This window comes from Phoca vitulina, unplaced genomic scaffold, assembly GCF_004348235.1.
Source record: "Phoca vitulina isolate PV1807 unplaced genomic scaffold, GSC_HSeal_1.0 scaffold30, whole genome shotgun sequence".
NCBI classification, from domain to species: Eukaryota; Metazoa; Chordata; class Mammalia; order Carnivora; family Phocidae; genus Phoca; species Phoca vitulina.
In genome coordinates this window covers 4,212,163-4,227,341 of record NW_022589733.1, presented here as the reverse complement: position 1 = coordinate 4,227,341, position 15,179 = coordinate 4,212,163, and the positions used below count along the sequence as shown (strand labels likewise).

Below are 15,179 nucleotides of genomic sequence, written 5' to 3'. Positions count from 1 at the left end.
ATAGATGAAGAAACTGAGGCACAGAAACGTTAATTAACCTATCCAAGTAGAGACAGCAGAGCCAAGATTTGCCCCCCTGGCACCAAAGTTCTGGCTCTGACCAGTACCCCACATTGCCTCCAGGTAAATCCCTGCACAGGTGGCGTGCAGTGGCCTCGGTTGGGGAATGCTGAGTTAGAAGGACTGCCTCTAGCCCAGGGAAATCATTCCGGATAGTGCACAGATCTATCTACAGGAATGTTCACCACCCTCTTATCTACAACAGTGAAAAGCTGGATAATAGCAGATTACTTAAGAACACTGACAGAGCAACTGAGCCTCCAGCTGAACTGACTCATCTTCTCTCCTACCCCATGTCCAACCTGGGAGCACATTTTCCAGATTGACCTTCAAAATAGACTCAGAATGCAGCCCCTTCTTACTATATCCACCATGACCACCTGGGTTCAAATCTCCGACGTCTGTCACCTGGTTTTGGCAGGAGCTCCCGGCTGTTGTCCATGATTCCACCTACAGTCTTTCTTCAACACAGCAGCTGCAGTGAGTCGGTTAAAAAAAAAAAAAAAAAAGAGTGAAATGATATCACTCCTCTGCTGAAACCCCTCCGTTGAGTTCCATCTCAGAGTAAAAGACAGTGGAGGTCCTTACAATTACTGTTTGCCCCCAGGGACCTCTCTGAACTACCCCCTCATTCATTCTGCTCCAGCCACACTGGTCTCTTGGCTGTTCCTGGAATATGCCAGGCCTGCTGCCACCACTGGGCCTTTGCATTTGCTGTTCCTTCTGCCTGGAATGCTTGTCCTCTAGAAATCTACATGACTCCCTCCTTCACCTCTTTCAGGCCTTTGCTTATATGTGACTTCCTCAGTGAGGTCTTCAAGCCTGACCATCCTATGTACAACGGCAACCCCTCCCCCTGACCCTCTCCCTGCTTTATTTTGTATTTTTCTCCCATCTCAAGCACACTTATCTGTATACAACACACTGGATATATTTCCTTATTTATTGTCTTTGATGTTAGTCTCTCACCCAAAAGAACATGAGCTGCAAGGTAACAGAAACCTTTCTGTCTTGGTCCCTGTGTTATCTCGGGGCCTAGAACAGGACCTGGCATGCAATAAATATTTAAGTGAATGTACCAACGATGATGCTCTATTCTAATAACCAAGGAAAGTGGATGATACTGTAGCCCACAAGGGTCGCAGCCTCATAAACATCATGTTGGGTGAAAGAATCCAGATGCAAAAACATAATACTGTCTGGTATCATTCATATAAAGTTCAAAAGCAGGAAAAACAAGTTACAGTGATAGGAGCCAGGATAGAGGTTACAACAGGGGAAGAGGTCAGAGGTAGTGACCAGGAAGGGGTACAAAGGGGATTTCTGGGGTGCTAATAATGTTCTATTTTTTTTTTATCTGAGTGGCGGTTACATGGGTGTGAATACCTTGTGAAAACTGATCAAGCTAAACACTTATGGTATTTGCATTTTCCCTTACGCTTGTTGTATTTCAATAGAAATTTATTTTTAAAAGACGCTACAGAGGTATGCTTTTTAGCATGGTGAGACATCATGATATACGGCTAAATTTAAAAAGTAGGTTGCTTTTCAACGGGAACACCAAGACAAGCGAAGGGGGGAAAGTAGTCTTTTCAACAAATGGTGCTGGGAAAATTGCACCATTTGCCACATGCACAAGAATGAATTTGGTCCCCCGCCTCATATCTGCAAAAATTAATTCAAAGTGGATCAAAGACCTAAATGTAAGAGCTAAAACAAAAAACTCGTAGAAGTTAGTATAGGTGTGAATCTTCATGACCTGTCATGTCTCAGTACAACCATAGCAGTGCCCACCCCCCTCCAGTCTCTGGCCCCAATTTTAAAATCCCACAGTATTGGCTGATTCAGTCTGAGGAGCACTGACTCTTGATCTCCCGGTCACGAGTTCGAGCCCCACATTGGGTGTAGAGATTACTAAAATAAATAAATAAACTTTAAAAATTCCACAGTATTAAGCCCCTTTGAAGGGGTTTTTTTTTTGAAAAATAATTTTTTATAACAATATTAGGTTCAGGTGCACAACATAATGACTCAGTGTTTGTATGTATTATGAAATGATGACAATAAGTCTAATCATAGAACATAGTGAAAGAATTGTTTTTCTTGTGATGAGAACTTTTAAGATCTACTCTCTTAACAACTTCCCAATGTATGATATAGTATTATTAACTGCAGTCATCATGCTGTACTTTATATCCTCATGATTTATTTATTTTATAACTGGAAATTTGTACCTTTTGACCCCCTTCACCAATTTCACACACACCCCCACCAATCCATTCTCTGTATCTATGAGCTTTTTTCCAGTATTAATTTCACATATAAGAGATCGCCCAGTGTTTGCCTGATCTTTTCCACATAGCATGTGAAAGGTCCACTCATGTTGTTGCAAATAGCAATATTTCATTCTTTTTTGTGGCTGAATAATATTGCATTGTATCCAGACACCACATTTTCTTTACCCATTCATCCATCCACAGACAGTTAGGTTGTTTCCGTGTCTTGGCTGTTGTAAATAATGCTACAATGAACATGGGATGCAGATCTTTTGTCAAATTCGTGTTTTCATTGTCTTCAGATAAATACCCAGAAGTGGAATTGCTGGATCATATGGTAGTAGAAATTTTGAGAGGTTTTTTTTTTTTTTTAATTTATTTAGAGAGAGAGCCCGTGTGAATGGGGGGGGGGGGGGGGCAGGAGAGGGAGAGAGAGAATTTCAAATAGACCCTGAGCTGAGTGCAGAGCCTGACACGGGGCTCGATCTCACGACCCTGAGATCACGACCTGAGCTGAAACCAAGAGTCGGATGCTCAACCGACTGAGCCACCCAGGCGCCCCGGAACCTTTGAGAGTTTTAAAAGGTTTATGTGTGTCCACCCAGCTGTGGAAAAACAAGATTGACATGACCAGATTTTGCATCACCTATGAACACCTCATCTGTTTGGGTTTTCTTTGCCACACTTGTGGGGACACACCTCTATCAAAGGGGGTATGTCAGTGTTGGAGTCTCGAGCTCGTCAGATACCCGGAGGTTTCAGTGGTGAGCGGCAGTGGCCAGCATTCAGTTACTTGCCCAGTGGTGCTAGAAGGATCCTTCAGTTAGTCTCATGTTGCAATTAGGGAAAGCAGATTCAGAGAGGGGCGGTGGCCTGCCAAGGTCACACGGCTGAGTCATGGGTCCAATCGCCCCTGCTCTGCACGCACCCACTCACTCGTGCCTCACACAATTGCCGAACACCCACTACGTGGCAGGCGCTGGGGTAGGCACTGGGGACAGAATGCTGACACAGGTAAAGACCCCGTCATCATGGCCTTTGAGACTGGCAATAAACAAGTAAACAAAGAAGCAAAACAATGGTAGGTCTTAACAGAGGGGTCAGGGAGGGCCACGCCAGGGAGAGACAACTGAGCTGTGGGATGAGAAAGAGCCAGTTGTGGAAAGAACCAGGAGAGGGCTGTTGCTGGCTGAAGGGACCGCGAGGACAGGCCACAAGGCAGGCTGTGGGGAGAGCGCGGTCCGGGTGGGCTGGCATGTGGCAACGCTGGGAGTGGCACAGGGCGAGACGAGGTCAGGAAGCCAGCAAGGGGCAGGTCCGGAGGCCTCCGGACAGAGGCTGAACCTACTCTGCCTGAGGGAGGAAGTCACTGAAAGGTCCAAGCCGTCTGAATTCTAGAAGAGACACCCAGACTCTGAGACACCAGCATTTCCCTTTGGTGCCCACTCCTCAGGCTCTGGGGTCAGCCCGGCAGTGGGGGGACACCCAGTCTGTGCCCCCCGTGTCAGCGGGGCCTCGCCTGCCCTTTACCACACACAGCTCTGTGCGGCACAGAAGAGCCGACACCCGGTAAGGGGCCCGCCATGGCCACTCTGGTCCAGCTAGGTCCCTTCCACGGCAGCCAGACACCCTTGTGTGTTGGGGACTTTCCAGAGAACACCTCCTTCAGCCAGAAGAGGAAGCAGTAGCTTCCACACACCCCTCCCCCCATCCGCTGGCTGCCTCGTGAGAGGCTCGAAGACTCCAGGCCCAGGCAGATGGGAGAAGGACTTCCAGCGACGCTCGACACAGAGGAAGCGGTCCCCACCCCCACCCCCCAACCCCCCCACCCCACCCCCCGGCCATGCCAGGCCCTCTGCGGGGCGATGGGGGGCAGAGGTGAGTGAGGTGCGGTCCCTGCACACGGGCTTGCGGGCCAGAGGCACACCGTTCAGGCCACTCCCCCTGGACACCCCAGACCCTGACATACGCCGATACCCTTCTCACAGTGACCACACTGCCGAGCTGTGGGATTGGATGGCCATTTCAGTAAACAAGGCCGGTAAACATGGAGGGAAAAGCACTGGGCCTCCCTACCTCACGCCATACACGAACATCTACTCTACAGGCATTGGAGAACCCCAAATGAGAAAGGCACACTAGAAAGGTGTTGAGAAACAGCAGGAATTGCCAGCACCTTTTTCAGTGCTTGCTAGGGACCAGCATTGTTCTAAGGGCTTTGCACATTGTAACTCAGCGGAAGCCCCTCAGTGGCTTGCCAAGTGGTTGCAGAAGCAACGAGAAAGAACAATAGAAGAGAAATCTCTCCTTAATCTCTCTCTTAAGGTATGACATGGGCTGTGAAAGCCAAGACTGATATGGTTGAATACTTTCAAGTTGGCAATTTCTATTCATCCAAAGACCCTATTTAGAGAGTGCAATGCAAACCACAGGTTGGGAAAGAATACTGAAAACCACATAGACCTTACAAACCATGAAGAAAATAAGCAATGAGCAAGGGGAGGGGGGCGCTCAGTCGGTGAAGAGTCCCACTCTTGGTTTCAGCTCAGGGCATGATCTCAGGGTTGTGAGATCCAGCCCTGCGTCAGGCTCTGCACTCAGCATGGAGTCTGCTTGAGATTCTCTCTCTCTCCCTCTGCCCCTCTCCCCTAAATTAATTAATTATTTAGATATTTTTTAAAAATGAGCAATGGACTTACCACAATAGCCAAACTGTGGAAAGAGCCAAGATGTCCATCAACAGATGAATGGATAAAGAAGATGTGGTATATATACACAATGGAATATTATGCAGCCATCAAAAGGAATGAGATCTTGCCATTTGCAATGATGTGGATGGAACTGGAGGGTATTATGCTGAGCGAAATAAGTCAAACAGAGAAAGACATGTATCGTATGACCTCACTGATATGAGGAATTCTTAATCTCAGGAAACAAACTGAGGGTTGCTGGAGTGGGGGGTGGGGTGGGAGGGATGGGGTGACTGGGTGATAGACACTGGGGAGGTTATGTGCTCTGGTAAGCGCTGTGAATTGTGCAAGACTGTTGAATCTCAGATCTGTACCTCTGAAGCAAATAGTGCAGTATATGTTAAGAAAAAAAAAAAAGACCCAAGTGGAAAAAAAAAAAAAAAGGGAAAAAAATGGGCAGGAGGGGAAGAATGAAGGGGGGAAATCGGAGGGGGAGACGAACCATGAGAGACGATGAACTCTGAAAAACAGACTGAGGGTTCTAGAGGGGAGGGGGGTGGGAGGATGGGTTAGCCTGGTGATGAGTATTAAAGAGGGCACGTTCTGCATGAGCACTGGGTGTTATGCACAAACAATGAATCCTGGAACACTACATCTAAAACTAATGATCTAATGTATGGTGATTAACATAACAATAAAAAATTTAAAAAATAAAATAAAATAAATAAAAATGAGCAATGGACTTGAACAGAGGATATAAAGAGTGAAACTAAGCTCATGAAAAGATACTCTACATCACTCCTTATTAGGGAAATGCAACTTAAAACCATAATGAGACATCACTACACACCCACTAGAATGACTACAATAAAAAAATACTGACCACATCCAGTGTAGGTGGGGTTGTGGAACACCTAGAACTCACAGGCACTGTGGCGGTGGGTGGGAGCACAGAAACACAGCCACAGGGGGAAACCTTTGCCGTAATCCAGGAGAGTTGAAAGCTATTCAGCGATTCATACTCTAAGACCCAGGGATTTCACCTTACATAAACATGTGCCCTTGGATAAACGTAGAAGAATATTCCCAGCAGCATTGATCACAATGGCCCAAACTAGAAACAACCCAAATGTGCATTCACAGACCAAAAAAAAAAAAGAAAGAAAAAAGGAGAAATAATGATGTATTCAAATAATGTAGCAACACAACAACAAAAATGAAAAAACTCTAGCTACACACACATACAAATTGATGAATCTTATACACAGAAATGTTGAACAAAGGAAGCAAGACACCAAAGCATACAAACACTATGCGTGGCTCAATTTTATAAAATTCCAAGATAGGGAAAATTAAGCTCTATTGTTTCGGGGTCTATTCAAAGATCGTAAATTTACAAAGAAAAGCAGAGAAGTGACCCCAGTCAGAATTCGGAGTGGGACTGCCTCTAATGGGGAAGAAGGGGATCATAGCGGAGAAGAGACACATGGTGGCCTTCTTGGGGGCTATCTATTTTTTTTTTGTTTTGTCCCAGTCTCCTGTCCTCAAGGTCACAAATACTAGTGGCCATGAATCACATCACAGCCCAGAGGTCTTACCTCCCCGGTACTTTCTGTTGGGAGAATTGGATGCAGTTTTGCTCAGAGAAAGGCACCAAATGGAACTGAGAGTTTACCCCATTTCCCTTCCCTTGAGGCACTGGCTCTGTGCTCCAAACCTCAGTTTCCCCACTTGTCAGTGAAGCATGAGGGCCCCCATCAGGCCTAGCTCATAGGGGAGAATAATGAATGTTAAAGAGGGATGGGGGATACTGTTGGAATGCCAGAGATTATCTGGGACTCTGAGGGACAGCCAAGCTAGCTGCAAGGCTGTGTGAGGCCCAACTGGATCCCTCAGAACTAGGGCTCTCGGGGCCTGTTCCTGCCTTGCCCTGTTCTGCCCTGCCCCTGCCCTGTGGGACACCCTGTCAGCAGGGTTCAACGTACTGTCTGCCATCAGCCAATGGGCTGGGGCACCAAGAGCGGGTCACACAGCCTATTTCCTGTTTTCAAACGGGGAACTTAGAAGCTGCAGCTCGCTGGAACCTGGAACAGAGGGGAGCTAAAGACGGCCATGTGATACTCTTCCAGGACCCCTGGACCCACACAGGGCCAGAGAAGCTTCAGGTCAGTGTTTGATCCCAACCTCAGTGAGTCTCTGCCCGCCCCCACCCCGTGGCCTGTGCCCCCTCCCCCTGTGGCCCTCCCTCACTACCTGTTGGGGGCAGGGCGGGGTAGGGAAGGGTTGGTGACAGCCTCTAAGTGTAGGGCTCTCCTTAGCTCATTGGGGTAGAGCAGGAAGCAGCTCCCTGACCCTCCATCACCTCAATTCTTTTGAGATACTTCGACGACCCCTCTTGAGGCTGGGGAATAAGTCACCACACCGGTGTTTCTCGAAAATTGGTGCCAGAGAACCCCCGTGTCAGTATAGCCCCGGGGGACTAGTGCAACGGGCAGAATCCAGGGCCCATCCCCAGACCTGCCAGATGGGCCTCTCTGATGTCAAGAGCCAGGAAACCTGCTTGTTACAATCTCCCAGCACCTCCATCCCCCTGGGGGATTCCCAAATGTGAGTGTGCCCACCCAGTGTCTCAGTCCGATGGAAAGTCCTCTGCAGCCCCCTCAGGAAGATAGCATGGGCTCAGAATGTAGCCCAGTGTAGCCATCAGAAGGCCTGGCCATGGGGGGCAGCCCTCGGAGGGAGGAGTGGTGCTCAGGGCCTGGGAGGGAAGGAGCAGAATGTCTGCACACACACACAGCTGGATGGGGAGGGGGCTGGGCTGGATGGGGAGGGGGCTGGGAAGCTGCTCTGTCTCCTGGGCCGAGCACAGGACCCCCACCCAAGAGCACCAACATTTGCAGGATTTTCTTGTCAAATCTAGAAATCTTTGCTATACAGGGTACGGAGAGGGGAGAGAAGTACCCATGGAACCCCATGCGTCATTATCCCCAAAGAGCTTTTGGAGTGACAGGCTGTTTTCCCCATTTCACAGATGAGGAGACTGAGGCCTAGAGAGGAACAGGAAGATGGCCAAGTCTCCATGCAGGCACCAGTGCATGACTTTCTCCTGTTCACTCCCCTCATGGTGATTCCCAAACAACCCTGTAGGAGAAAACATAAGGGAACTGGCTTTGGCTGCTGAATTTGATTTTTATTCAAAGCCCTGGGTTCACACTCAGCTCTCCCAGGTCTTTACTGGTACGTCCAGCCAAGGCCATGATTCCTGGGGTCTCACAGGGTCTCTGGGAGAACTGTGCCCTGCTTCTGACCTGGCACCAGCCACCTGAACAGGACAGCAGAGCTGGAAGGGCTGGGACGACTGAGGCTTGCCATCACCCATTCTACAGATGAGCTAACTGAGGCAGGGACATAGGAGTGCCCACAGGAAACACTGGGCTTCCAAGAACCCTGGCCACCCAGAGTCCACTATGTAATAGAGCATGCAGACCACTCACCACCTTGCCAGGGCACCTATCAGGATATAGAGAACTTGTCCCCTACCAACCACTGTCTTGTCGGCAGGACAGAGCTTGAGGCCACACTTCTCAGGTGGGGACACCGAGGCCTGGAGATACTAAATAACTTGCATACGGACCCACAGTTGGTCAGGATGGAAGGCCTGACTCCTTAAGGGCAGAAGCACAAACGAGGTGTGCAGGCTCTAGCGGGCTCAAGTGTGTGCAGCCCTGGGCCAGCCATGGCCTTGCTCTGTGCCTCAGTTTCCCCATCTATATAAAGTAAGGTTGGACGGAGGTTCCCGGGGAGACACGCGCTGGGCAACGGCACAGAACCACCTGGAGGATGGCCCAGGGTTCCTTTCACCTGAGCCAGCAAGAGCTGCCCCCCGAAGGAGGCACCCTGGCCCCCGCTGACCTCAGCTCTCCCCAGGCCAGGCCTGTCCAGGGGACCCCTCAGCCCTGGAGGTGGGATGGGCTCGGTCACACCCAGGGACAGAGCTGGGACTCTGTTATGGCAGCAGTAATCCCACCCCCTCTAGGCCATAGTCAGCAGAAGGGTTCAGACATGGGGCCGGGAATGCGGCAGACCCGGCAGACCAGAGTTCGCGTCCCAGCTCTGCCCCGTGTGCCCCTTGCAGCTCCTCCCTCGGATCGAGTGAAGAAGGATGTAAGGTCGCTTGCACCCTTCTGATTTCAGATTTCTGTGCCAAAGGGGTGCCCCAGCTACTCGCTCCATCTGAGCTAATATTCTCATCATCCCGTTTCTAATTTGTCTATTCCAATTTACACCTTAATTTAGAGTCACTGATTTTCAAATATTTCTCCAAGTATTATCAGGTGTCCAATATCAATAGCAGGGACTATTATACAGCGCCTGGTGCGTGCGGAGCCCTGAGCACGGTCTCCCCAACTTGGAACCGTCACGCCAGCCTCGTGAAGGCAGGTTCTGTTCTTATACCCATTTTATGGGAAACTGAGGCACAGAGAATTGCGGGCACCAGGTCCTCTCGTTCACGGATCTGGGTCACAGAGTTACTGCATAAAATAGCCCCCGGCCCTCCTGCTGGTTGCCCTCCCCTGGCCCCGAGGAGGGGTTCCACCTGCGTCCTTGTGCTTCCCCTACTAGCCTTCGGATCGTGGGCCAGCCCCAAGTCTTGGTTCCTTTATCATAAGATGGAGGTAAGACTCCTTCTGCGCACAGAGTCAGTTACATGAGCGAGTGGGTGTTGAAGGCAGAGCGTACAAACTGACACGTCACAGACATTCGGCTTTGCTTGTGGGGCAGGCTCACCAGCCGCGTCACCTTGGGCTAAACCTCAGTTTCCTCTTCTGTGATTGGGAGTCATGAAAGATTTTTGTGGGTCTAAAATAAGTGGATGTGAAGAACCTAGGTGTCTATGAAGTGTGTTCCGCAAGTCGTCAGTAAGTGTTTGCTTAGAGAGGGAGAGAGATGGGAAGGATACATCCCTGGACCCCTACTTTGGGCACTGAGATTTTATTTACACGTGGAACATAAATGGAGTATTGGAATGTTCTTCAGGACAAGCCGGCATCTTTCTCCAAGTAATCCCGAAAGCCACTACCTTGGCTTGAAATCACGGCATTTAAAATTCAGAGAACTTGATCATAGAAGCATCGTAACAATAAGAGAAGGCCTTGGACTGATCAATCCAGCCAAGAGGCAGCAGACCCAAGCCTCGCATGTGACAGCTGGGCGGACAGCTAGGTGGGCAGGGGAGGGCTCAGCCATGGGGACTATGACACAGATCCTAGCACCCCAGGACCCACCAGGAACCCCAACGTGAGCGGGAAATCACTGTTGTCTCTTGTCCCCCTGGCAGCCTTGGAGCATGGCAAGTCCCAAGCACCCTGGGAGCCCTGGATGGACGGGACCCATAGCCAAGTGCACGGCAGGGACCAAGCAGGAAGCATCAGCCGCTGGCCGAGACCTCCCGTGTCCAGGACCCGAAGGGCACTTAGGTGGGTTTGGGGCTTGGTCAGAGATAGAGGTTTGAAGATATTCGGAATCCAAACATTGGGTACTTCAACATGTGCCATGGAAGAGGGGGTAGATTTCTCAACTTGGCATAAGAACTTGGTGCCTGTTGTTTTTCTGGGAGAAGTTCCCAGGAATCATAAGGGTACATCGAGGAAAGGAAGGGCAGGAAGCCAGTAAGGTGTTGATTACTGCTGCAGGCAACTGGGCTCAGTCCCAGCGGGGGTCTTCTGCAAGCCGTAGGGAACGTATCTCAGAGTTGTCCCATCCAGGAGGCGAGGAGGCCAGGCTACTACCCACCAGCCCGCCAGTCCCATCCTTCATCCAGCTCCAGAACAGCCTGCTTTAGCTCAAGAAAGCCCCCTGTGTGAGAGCCCTAGGTGCCTCTAGTAGGAAGCCGGGGGGGCCATTGCAGAGCACTGAGTGCGAAGGGGCCCAGCCCCGCGCTGACTGTGTCCACCGCAACGCCATCCCCTGGAGCAAACTGATTTGCTCATTCATGCGGTGGTTCAGTCCGAGCCTATGCCTGCTCTGGCCTTGGCCCCGGGGAAACAGGAACCAGTCACTGCTGGCCCTCAAGGTCGGTGGGGAAACAGATCTGTGAAAAATAATTCGAGATGTCACCAGAAAGGTTGTAGGGAAAAGGTGGGAGGCTCTTACTCTAATGCGAGGGGACAGTCGAAGTGACATATGTGCTGGGTCTTGAAAGACACCATGGAGAAGGGGACACCCCGCCCCCTCGGGGGACCCCACATCCTTTGAAATAAAATGCACAATGATCGGTGCATTTTGGTGGGGAAGGATTCTAATCTTTCCCGAGATGATCAGAATGGCGCCCGGGGCACCTGAGGGCTAAGAGACGCTGTGAGTTTTCCAGGTAGGGAAATAGGAGGGTTGCATTTAAGGCAGAAGGCGTAGCACGTGCAAACAAAAGCAGGGAACGTGGGAAAGGAGATGAGACAGTGGGGAGGGGCCCACCAGGCTGAGCCTGGAGCCCAACATCCTCAGTGGCTCCCTCCACTGGTCGCTGATGCATGTGCTCAGGCTTCCCTCCCCCCCCCCCCCCCCACCCCACCGGGCGAGGACACCGTGTCAGTGCCCTAGGGAGTATAGAAAGGAACAGCCACCATCCCTGCTTCTCAGGAGCATGGGTCTCACAGTGGCCAGTCTGCAGGCCGGAGGTGGCTGGTGCGACACACACGTGCGGCATTTCCCAATGGAGAAACTTGCTGGGGGACGCGGGGCTATTTCAGGTTGCGGGTGGTGGGATGGCTGCAGCGGGGTTTGGGGCGCAGGAGTCTGGGTGGGCGGGGCCGGGGAGCGGGAAAGGCATGGCCCTTCCAGATTCGGACTTCCCATCCCCAACAGACCCAGCCATCTCCCCAGACCCTTGTCCCCAAAGTGCACTGACCTGGTGCAAGTGCTGACGGGTGCCGTCCCTCCAGACGCTCACGGCGGCCCCAGCCCCAACTCCAGCATGACCACCGGGGAGCTGCAGGAGTACTGGCGGAAGGAGAAGCGCTGCTGGAGACGCGTCAAGCTGCTCTTTGAGGTCGCGTCCGCCCGCATCGAGGAGAGAAAAGTCTCCAAGTTTGTGGTAAGCTGAGATCAGACAGGGAGGGCGAGGCTTTCACCACTTCCTTCCCGGCCCTGGGCCTCAACTTGCCCCACTATGAAATGGGCCGATGCAGCTTGACTGACAGAGTTCTAACAGAGACAACGGTCAAAAAGCAAGATTTTGCACTGGGCATTGTGTTAAGCACTGTGAGAATTGGAGAGGAGTGAGTCACGGTCCCTGATCCTGGGAAGGAACTAGCCCAGATGAATTCCACGGCAGCCAGAACTAGCCAGCTGTGTCCCTTCGCCACAGTTTTTGATATCCCCAATCATTTATATTATTATTAATAATTATATATTGCATAAAATAATGATAGAGAATAATTAACCTCTTTTTCTTTAAATCTGATTGTTTTTTTTTTTTTTTTTTAATGAGAGAGAGCACGAGCGGGGAGAGGGTCAGAGGGAGAAGCAGACCCCCCGCTGAGCAGGGAGCCCGATGTGGGACTCGATTCTGGGACTCCAGGATCATGACCTGAGCTGAAGGCAGTCGCTTAACCAACTGAGCCACCCAGGCGCCCTAAATCTGATTGTTTTTTTAAAAACACAAAATCACTATCTTTCAAAGGGAAACCAGTATCACATAGCATAAAGAAAAGGTAATCTTGAAAGTAAATACAAGGAAAGCTAAATGCTGTCATTAGATTCTAGCTGGTTACGCCATGGCTGGCGGCAAGCTCTGGGCTTGGGGGGCTGCTCTCTGTTAAAATGGGATTTGAGCCCTTGGCGGTGGGGGTGTGCAGGTCCAAGTAGGAGCCACGCTCAACCTTTCTCCCCTCCTGGCCCCTTAACTGGGACCAGGATAACAATAGTGGGGGCTAAGTGCTGACTGCAAGTTGAATCCAGTCCCCCGTGGTTGCAGAGCATTAACTCATTCCATCCTCACCCAGCGAGGGAGGTACTATTACTATCCTCATTTCCTGGACGGGAAAACTGAGGCCCCTTGCGGTTCAAGTACCCACCTAAGACCACACAGCTAGACCGTGGCGGGGCTGGAATTATAACGCAAGGAGCCTGAGCCCTCATCAGTATTCTCTAACTGCAAGAGAACTGAAAAGCAATCATCTCCTTACCATTGCACTTCACCGCGAGCATACTGCCCAAAACCACCTCTCCCGTGTGGCCGGCTCAGGAAACGCAGACCGAACCCCAGCTCCCCAGTTCAGGAACCCGAGGCCCAGTTCTGACGATGGAAAGTCCGGAGCACCCCCAGGCGCCCTGCGTCACCTGCTTCTGTGCTCCTAGTCCCACGAGCCGCCTCCGTGCCACTGTGTTTGTCATTCTCGGGTGGCCTCTTGTCCCGAATCGCTTGTACAGCTCAGCCGATGCTGAGAGCAATTTACAACAGAATTGCATGGAACGGTAACCCATTTTCGGGCTCCGCTTTAAATGATCATCATCATTATTTTTATCTGCCGGGGCTCACTCTGCCGGGGAAAACCTTCCATTAGGATGTAGTCAAATGCTCTCTCTCTCTCTCTCTCTCTCTCTACACTGCAGATGTACCAAATCGTCGTCATCCAGACAGGGAGTTTTGACAGCAACAAAGCCGTGCTGGAACGGCGCTATTCAGACTTTGAGATGCTCCAGAAAAGCCTCCTCAAGACGTTCAGGGAAGAGATCGAAGACATCGTCTTCCCCAAGAAGCACCTGATGGGCAACTTCACCGAGGAGATGATCTCCGAGCGCAAGCTGGCCTTCCAGGAGTACCTGAGCCTGCTCTACGCCATCCGCTGCGTGCGGCGGTCCCGCGAGTTCATCGACTTCCTCACGCGCCCCGAGCTCAGGGAGGCGTTCGGCTGCCTGCGCGGGGGGCAGTACGGCCGGGCCCTGGACATCCTGGTGCGCGTGGTGCCCCTGCAGGAGAAGCTGACGGCCCACTGCCCCATGATGCTGGTCCCGGCGCTGTGCGCCATGCTCGTGTGCCACCGGGACCTGGAGCGGCCGGCCGAGGCGTTCGCGGCCGGGGAGAGGGCGCTGCAGTGCCTGCAGGCCCGGGAGGGCCACCGCTACTACGCCCCCCTGCTGGACGCCATGCTCCGCCTGGCCTACGCGCTGGGCAAGGACTTCGTGTCTCTGCAGGAAAAGCTGCAGGAGAGCCAGCTCCGCAAGCCCAGCCCCTGGGGCTTCACGCTGAAGGAGCTCACGGTCCGGGAATATCTGTACTGAGCCCCTCTGGCGGGCAGGCCGGAGACTGCGGATGGCCGCGGCTCGGGGCACTGTTTGGGGGGGTGGGGGCGGGGGGGGGGGTCGTGTTTAGTGGGAGGAGCCACTTGAGGCTCTAACTTGCTGGGTGACCTTGGACAAGCACCTCCTCTGGTCCTCCGCATCCCCATCTGTGTGGATCGGAGGTGCTCCCCGGGGGTCCTCGGAAGCCTCTGCTTGTGTCGTTGGTCCCTTTGATGCCAGGCTCACCTCGTCTGGAAACCACAAACCCAGCTGCCAAAATGCCGGAGAGTAAGATCCAGCTTCCTGATGCTTTTGTGCGTCACTGGAGGGGAGGTTTACATTGCACTCCGTGGACAAAGCTTAACCCACTTCCTCCAGGCAGCTCTCCCCACCAGCTGTCTGTCTTTCCTCTCTGCTCCTCCTCCCTGGGCATTGCCTGCAAAGATCCCCACCATCATCCTAACTCTTCTAGCTCTTCTCTCAGCCTGTAGACCCGGCTCAGCAAAACAAAAGCTCACCCATGGCTCCTCAAGGCCAGCTTGTCACCGGGGTGGGGTGTATGTTACCCTTTCAAAGGTGGGAGGATACTGGGCTAAAACGTCATCCTGTCATAAGATTCTGTGAAACAAGGCATTTTTAGGAAAGGAAGTTGCCAACAATTCTCTGGTTAGGATGCTATAACTCAGTGTCCAGGTGGGTTTTCATTTATAAGGCACCTGGCCCTTGACGAGGCTCCCTGAGTTATATAGACATAGCCCCAAAAGGAGGTGGGGGTGATACCCAGTGCAGCCTCTGGGAAGAACAGAGATTGAATGCTTAACACCTTCCCATTTGAGGGGCAATGTTCTTGGAAGCCCTCTGATGGGTTGGGATG

At 51.7% G+C, this 15,179-nt stretch overlaps 1 protein-coding gene across 1 annotated transcript; it reads left to right on the top strand.

Moving 5' to 3' along the window:
• Window positions 1-7,092: 7,092 nt before the first annotated feature.
• On the top strand, window positions 7,093-14,305 carry SNX20 (sorting nexin 20). Its single transcript, XM_032424402.1, has 4 exons — window positions 7,093-7,191; window positions 10,365-10,503; window positions 11,965-12,116; window positions 13,637-14,305. Exons 2-4 carry the CDS (start codon window positions 10,374-10,376, stop codon window positions 14,303-14,305), a joined length of 951 nt encoding a protein of 316 aa, XP_032280293.1. The 5' UTR covers window positions 7,093-7,191; window positions 10,365-10,373.
• The last annotated feature ends 874 nt before the right edge of the window (window positions 14,306-15,179 follow it).